Source organism: Sinocyclocheilus grahami, unplaced genomic scaffold (assembly GCF_001515645.1).
Source record: "Sinocyclocheilus grahami isolate Dianchi unplaced genomic scaffold, SAMN03320097.WGS_v1.1 scaffold1264.1, whole genome shotgun sequence".
Taxonomy (NCBI): Eukaryota; Metazoa; Chordata; class Actinopteri; order Cypriniformes; family Cyprinidae; genus Sinocyclocheilus; species Sinocyclocheilus grahami.
In genome coordinates this window covers 269,390-277,388 of record NW_015506443.1, presented here as the reverse complement: position 1 = coordinate 277,388, position 7,999 = coordinate 269,390, and the positions used below count along the sequence as shown (strand labels likewise).

Here is a 7,999-nt window from a genome sequence, read left to right as displayed (position 1 = left end):
GAAAAAAATTCTGAACATGAACTCCCCCTGAGGCCATCCAAGATGTAGATGAGTTTGTTTCTTCATCGGAGTGATGTTTTTATCAGCTGTTTGGACTCTTATTCTGACGGCACCCATTCACTGGAGAGGATCCATTGGTGAGCAAGTGATGCAATGTTAAATTTCTCCATATCTGTTTTGATGAAGAAACTCATCTACATCTTGGATGGCCTGAGGGTGAGTACATTTTCAGCAAATTTTCATTTTTGGGTGAATTATTCCTTTAGGAGTAAGGCCAGAATGAGTTTTGTTATTCCAAAAATAGTTAGTGAACAGTACATAACTCAAATACACAACATTTCCAAATTGAACGCTGGAAATTACATTCATACATCATTATGACAAACTCTGAATATTCATCATAATGAATAAGGATGTGAAGTATCCATACACCAAGTTTGAAAAACAGGTGAAAAGAATTGCATTTTCCCCACAGCTTCTTACAGCCAGCAGCCAAAAGTGATTTATTTCTTACATGCTTGCTAGTTGAAAACTCCAGTGTTTCTTTTTCTTAGCTTTCCAAATCAATTAGTAGATCAAAAGACTAATTCAGTCCTTGAGGAGCTGTGCTTAGACAGATATTCCCTAGGAGCCTAGAGGAATTCATCCATAAAACATTGAGTTAGTTGTGTCATTCACGTCTCCGCTGTTACACACCGGCTAGCGGACGCTAACCATTCTGATCACGTTGCTGGAAGTCAGCCCTCTTAGTGTTTGCTTTTGAGGTAATTAAACTGCATTTGATGGATAACCTTGTTAAAGAGAGAATTTAGGTAATGATAATCCAATTAGATGTTTTTATCTACTGGAACTAATACAAATATAGTCTAAATTGCAGCACAAGCTGCTGATGTTGATAAACCAAGAGAACAAAGCACGTTACATTTTTGGACAAGATTTCATAAGTTTACCAACATGTTAGTAACTGTCTTTAGAAGAAGAAATAATACATGTAAAAAAAGAAGCCATGATTTCTCTACTGACAAGAATTTGACTGAAAACAAGCGAGGATTGACTATTTCAACAAGCTATAATGCCATACAGACAATTTGTTGTTATAATGATGAGCTCCAAGGCTCTGTGTAATAACTTAAGAACAATTGGACGGCATCTGTTGTTATGGAGGAGGCTTATCTCAGAGGCTTGAGAAATCTCTCAGAGACAGTGTGATTTCCAATTATGTTTCGTTGTTTAGCACCACCGAGGTGCAAACTCTTTTCAACACCCTTAGACAGACTGCCCTCATGGGGAGAAAAAGGCATTAAAAATGACTCCGCTATTTTTGAAAAATATTTATCTGTCTGAGAAGTTTCTGAATTATTCCCCAAAAACAGCAAAGTTTCTTATTCCATACTGTCAAGTGTGACCATTCCTTTTTTCAGTACAGTGCAGTTTTTTTTTTCTAATGCACAGTGCTCACATGTGTTTTCAATATACTTGTTTCTTGCCTTGATATTAAAATAAATGTAATAAATCTAATTCAGACTTGGATAGGATTTCCAAAACTTTGAATGCAAATGAACTCAAATGCCTTACAATTAGAAATGTCAAAGTATCATTCTGAATATATTTTTTGTCAAATGTAATGTGTAGCATTAAAAGGAAGTACAAGGAAGAAGACTGGTCATGCTGAGATTTCAACAATAATTCCCAAAACAACACACACTCAATCTGCACAAGCTCCGCTCTTCACAACAAAGGTAAAACCCAAACAGCACAACATACATTCTTCTACATCCTTTTCCCATCTTAATCAAAAATAGCACTTGATTTCAATTAGGGTGACCATACATCCTCATTCTCCACATTTCTAAATTTCCTAAAATGTCCAGCTTTGGGCTTTGTTTTCATACTTTTTTAGGGTAATGACTGAAAAGTTGTTTGACCAATAGCATGCAAGCACTGTACATAATCGAGCAATTGTGGTACACGAGAAGGTGGGTGTGACGAGTGGGGGCGGGGCCTCGCTCCGTTCCCACGGCTCTCGGCCCCGCCCCCACTCGTCACAGTGGGATCTACAGAGTATGGTCAAAACCATGCAAATACACAAACATATCATGTATGAGGGCTATAGAGCGTGTCAATAATAAACCAAAGCCTAATTCCGGATGTTTTAGGGAATTCAAAAATCCTGGCCAGGACATATGGTCACCCTATTTCAATATTTACTCATCTAGCTTTTTGTGAACTGGAAATTACCTGGCTGGTTTCAACAATAATATATTAACATCAATGGGAATTCTTTTTATTCATGATTATTCATTAAATGTATTTAAGACACACTGCTGCTGCACAAATAGCATATAAAATAACCCATAGCAGATCTATACAGGTGGAGCTGGGGAAGGTGGAGGGTTTCAGAGAAACTCTGAAAGTGCACTGCAGGAATCTGTAGTTTCAGAGAATCTGAATCTGGGTTTCAGAGAAACTCTGAAAGTGCACTGCAGGAATCTGTATATATATATATATATATATATATATATAAATGCAAGGCAGTAAGCTCATTGGCTGCATATGCAGCATGCACCAATCAGCTTGTGCCAAGTCATTTAACTCTCTGAATATCATCAGTTACATTAACAACCGTCAGCCTGCGCCATCTAGAGTTTCATGACTGAACTATATATTTATTTCACTTTTTTCAGAAAAGACAAGTCAGAACACCTATATAGCAGCACCCTTGCAGCCACCTAAATGACTCTTTGATGCCATGGACCCCTAAATACATTGATCCTTAAAGAGTTAGTTCACCCACAAATGAAAGTTAGGCTGCGTTTTACTCACCCCGAGACATCTTAGGTGTATATGACTTTCTTCTTTCAGACGAATCCAGTTGGAGTTATATTAAAAATTGTCTTTGATCTTTCAAGCTGTTTAATGCCACTCAGCGAGAGTTGCATTGCTTCAGTCCAAAAGAACTTAAATAAAAAGTGCCCATCCATAAAAAAAAAAAGTGTCTCACACGGCTCCGGGGGGTGAACAAAGGCCTTCTGTAGTGAATCGATGCATTTTTGTAAGAAAAATATCCATATTCAAAACATAGTCTAGTTTAATAGCGACATAAAGCTATCATGCACAGAAGAACGCATGTTTTGAGGTAAGATTTGGAACTTACATCATTTTAGACTCTGTGTCACAGTAAAGTAAAGATAATTCCATGAGTTTCTGCAGAAAGGGCTGGGATTTGGACACTTTTACATAATAGTTTATTTTTTTATGCAGTTCTTTGTTCATTTACTTCATTGTTTTGTACATGTAAAAAATTGAATAAGAAAAAACAAACTATCAGGAGTGCATAGAATCCCATAGGACGTAATTATGGTCTGGCTGCAGGGGTTCCTATAGAAACCCTCTGTAGCATCCCTGTTCAGGCAAAGGAAAGATATTCCGCTGATCTCATCTGGATGAGAAGAAAACAATCCCTTAAGTGCACTCTGTTGTGCACTACAGGTCAGACGGCTATGCAGCATGCTGGTTCTATGCCTGGATGTATAGTACATTGACCTTGTCAAAGTGGGGTCAGTGTTATGTTAATTTAGTGCTGTAACCCAGTTAAGGGTTACTTAGTAAGATAGAAATGCTGTTGAATCAGTCCCCTCGGGGATCTTTCAGTGTTCCTGTTAACATCACCCTGCAGGGTGCGCAGCGATGACACATGCGGTACGTATGGAGATCACATCCACTGCCTTAGTCTTCTGTTTAATTAAAGCTAATTGTCCAGTTGTGACACTAGTATGAGATACAAAAGTATTTAGCCTTGAGTTATTCCAAATATAACAATAGCAGTCTAACTGACAGTCCGTCATAGTGTCTATTTCCTGTACACCACTGTTTTATATTTAACTTTATATCAAATTAAGTGATGGGATAGTTCACCCAAAAATGAAATTGTCTTCATTTACTCACTCTCATGTTATTCCAACTTGTATGTTCTTGAAAAAAATAGAAAAAAGAAGTGCTTAACTATACTAAATGTGCACTTGTAGTGTACTTCAAATCTTAAAAGTGTATTTAAAAAAAGCTGTACTTACAGATAATTATTATATTATATTATATTATAATGCCCTTCTCCGAACAGCACTAACTCCATCTGGAATAGAGCAGCACTTATGAGATATGAGCTGGTGCTTACAATATAGCTTAGTCATGGAAGAATAACATATCAATTTCCAGTCAATCCTTGAACAACAGGAAGCCGAAAACCATTTGAAGGAGAAATGAAAGCTCCTCCATTCAATTCACTAAGTCTGTCAATCACTGAGCTTCTTTCACTTTGCAGTTTTGCCAATTTGTTCACACAGTATGGAAAGGTATTGAGTGAGCTTGACCATGAGTATGATGAGCGTTCCTCCAGATAACATGCAGGAGGGCCAGAAGAGAGAGTGGAAGACTGTGCTGCTGCCATACAGACGGTTCAGAAGGATGCTGCCCTGATGCTCGCTGGAGTCGTGGTAACATGTCACCTGCTGGTGCATCCTCAGATGCTCTGAAATATTCTGGATCATAACATGCAGGACGATGTGGTCCTTCTGGCATTTTGGCACATAAAAACACTGGGAAAACAAATGCACGAGTTATTTATTTAATATTATGTATTCATTTTGTATTTAAAGAGAATCATTTTTTAGTTACAGAAATCTGCTACTTTTGGATATATTTTAATATCTACACTACCCTTCAAAAATGGTATGTGTACTGCCACAGGCACATATGACACAGTTTTACTCAGCTGTTATTGAGTCGGTTCTGTGCTCCTCTATAACTGTCTGGTTTGGGTCAGCCAGCAAATCAGATTTAAGAAGACTGCAGTGGATTGTTAGGACAGCAGAAAGGATCATTGGTGTGCACCTGCCCAATCTTCAGGACTTGTACAACTCCAGAGTGAAGAAACGGGCAGGTAACATCATCAAAGACCCCTCTCACCCCGGACACAACCTGTTTGCACTTCTCCCCTCAGGCAGACGCTACAGATCTCTGTGCACTAGAACATCTAGGCATAAAAACAGTTTTCCCCCATGCCATCTCCAGCCTAAACAGCTAACACAGGAATTATTACCTGTGTTCTGTAATTCATTCTCTATCACTAATTATTGCCTCTCTCTCAAGTACTATATAAATACATATGCATATTTTTATACAGCTGTATATATAGAGTAAATAATGCACAAATCTGCACTCTTAAAAATAAAGGTGCTTCAAAAGGTTTTTCAAGCGATGCCATAGAAGAACCATTTTTGGTTCCACAAAGAACCATTCAGTCAAAGGTTCTTTAAAGAACCATCTCTTTCTTGCGTTTTTGTAATCTGAAGAACCTTATTTCGCCACAAAGAACCTTTTGGGAAACAGAAAGGTTCTTCAGATGTTAAAGGTTCTTTATGGAACCATTTAGACCAAAAGGTTCTTCTATGGCATCGTGAAGCACCTTTATTTTTAAGAGTGTGTACATAAATCTTCTGTTCCAGATTCATACACATTATTATTTATTGTTAAGTCGTATTTAAATGTTTCTGTTCTCATGTCAGATATGTATGTATGTACGCATGTATGTATCAAGAGCTTCTTAAAAACCACAACAAATTCCTTGTTTGTGCACACTTGGCGAATAAAGCTGATTCTGATTCTTACATTTTTTTTTTTTTTTTTTTAAAGAAAGTAATACATTTATTCAGCAAGGACACATTAATTTGATCAAAAGTGACAATCAAGACATTTATAGTGATACAAAAAGATTTCGATTCCAAAATAACATTTTGTTCTTTTTAACATCTCTATTCATCAGAGAAAACTGGAAAACGGTATCACAGTTTCCACAAAAATATTAAGCAAAACAATAGCAAATATTAGATATACAGCAGTATATTAGAATCATTTCTGAAGGATCATGTGACACTGAAGTAATGGATGCTGAAAATTCAGATTTGACATCACATTAATTAAATTTAACAATATAATAAAATAGAAAATAGTTGTTTTAAACTGTAATAATATATTACAATATTATTTTTGATTAAATAAATGCACTCTGTGATTGTCAGACTCTGGTCCGTGTTTTGTGTGTGTTTTGCTCCTCATGTGCCTTCCTTGTCCTTATTTAGTCCTTCCTGTTCCTGTCCTCATTGTGTGTATTCGTCTCCAGCTGTGTTTTGATTAATTAGTTCATTTGCTCCCAGGTGTGTCCCATTGGTGTCTGTGTATTTAAAGTGTTCTCAGTTCCTAGCTTTGTGTGTGTTTTGCTCCTCATGTGCCTTCCTTGTCCTTATTTAGTCCTTCCTGTTCCTGTCCTCATTGTGTGTATTCGTCTCCAGCTGTGTTTTGATTAATTAGTTCATTTGCTCCCAGGTGTGTCCCATTGGTGTCTGTGTATTTAAAGTGTTCTCAGTTCCTAGCTCTCTGTCTGCTGTTAAGTGTCATTTTGGTTTGCCTGATGTCTCCGCTCCTGTGAGCCGCAGCATGCCTTCATTAAAACCTTTTTTGATTTACTTTATTCCTCGTCTCCTCACTCGTTCCTGCGCTCCCAGTGTGTGAGTGTGACAGAACAGCAGACCGTAAACAGTAAGCGGCGCTCCTTCTCCCGTCTTTTGTTTTCTTCGTTCTGCCTGTTTGTTCCCCGCGGTATGAGAACCGTCCTGCTGTCAAGCGTGCCGGTGTAGTGCCGAAATTTGCACCCTGCCAAATTATGCACCCCCTAGTATTGGTAGGTTTAGGAGTAGGTGTGGGGGAGGGGTTAGGATTAGGGGTGGGGTTGGGATTAGGCAATCAGGTAGCGACTTCAACGAGGGGGTGCATAATCTGGCAGGGGTGCAGAATTCGGCACAACTCCGGCCGCGGCTCAAAAAAAATCTTGCTAGGCCCAAGCTTTTGAACAGTATAGTGTGGGAGGTTCATTTAAATTTTAGTTCATACACAAACATCCTTGTCAGAACAAACAGAACACTTTTATTGACAATTAATAATATCCTGTTTTGTTTTTGTTTTGTTTCAAACTTCCACTTGATCATGAAAATTTTATTTCCGCTTAAAGCTCAGGAGTTTTCAAGAATATGTTTGTGATTTTATCCATTTTTCTATCTTACACCACTTAGTAACGTCAATCACTCTACAACCCCGCCCTCCAAAGGCATGTCAGCCAATCCAGCTTCTGCAAATCTTAACATGCAAAATGACTGGCAGGGAGCATTTCTGAATGTCTAGTTTTGGGATTAGCTCAAATTAATTGGACAGCATACATTGGAAACTGTCTTCAGATAATTTTATGTGAAATATTTGAGTTTCTATTAACTCTAACTGTTTAAAATAGTCTATTTGTCTCAATTTAATCTCATTGCTGTCTAGAAGAAACAACTGTGAATCACTTTATTTCCTATAGTAGAAGTTATTTCACTCTGATCTTCCTCAGTTTGTTGAACGTTTTACCTCAGAACTGACGTCCAGCATCTCCTCATTGTGAGAGAGCAGCCCAATGCGGCCGGTGGCATTCAGGCTGACGTAGACCTGCAGACAGGGGTACTTAGAGCTCCGCCAGCAGTCAGAGCCACAGTTGTATGAACAATTGATATCCTTTGTTAGAGTGGAGTTTAGCACAGTGCAGGTGGTCTCGTCGGGCAATACACTAGAATACAACAGAAAGAGCATTTTTAAAAGAAAAAGAACTATTTAAAGTTACTCTTCAAAATAAGGTTTCTATAATTGGTTGAACATTTGTGTTAGAGTGGAGTTTAGCACAGTGCAGGTGGTCTCATCTGTCAATACACTGCATTTTACAACAGAAAGAAAGCTTTTAAAAGAAAAAATCTATTTAAAGCTTTACTCAAAAATAAGATTTCCATAATGGGTTGAACATTTGTGTGTGTGTGGTGTGTGTGTGTGTGTGTGTGTGTGTGTGTGTGTGTGTGTGTGTGTGTGTGTGTGTGTGTGTGTGTGTGTGTGTGTGTGTGTGGGACACACACACACATTTTTTATA

General features: G+C 38.0%; 1 protein-coding gene across 2 annotated transcripts in view; it reads right to left on the bottom strand.

Moving 5' to 3' along the window:
- Window positions 1–4,179: 4,179 nt before the first annotated feature.
- Window positions 4,180–7,999, bottom strand: part of kcnmb2a (potassium large conductance calcium-activated channel, subfamily M, beta member 2a) — a 10,590-nt gene continuing 6,770 nt past the window's right edge. For both annotated transcript variants that reach the window (XM_016254588.1, XM_016254589.1), the window contains 2 exons: window positions 7,453–7,648; window positions 4,180–4,592 (listed from right to left, as the gene is read on the bottom strand). In XM_016254588.1, coding sequence (XP_016110074.1) covers window positions 4,308–4,592; window positions 7,453–7,648 — 481 coding nt within the window. In that variant the 3' untranslated portion in view covers window positions 4,180–4,307. The remainder of the gene's footprint in view (window positions 4,593–7,452; window positions 7,649–7,999) is intronic.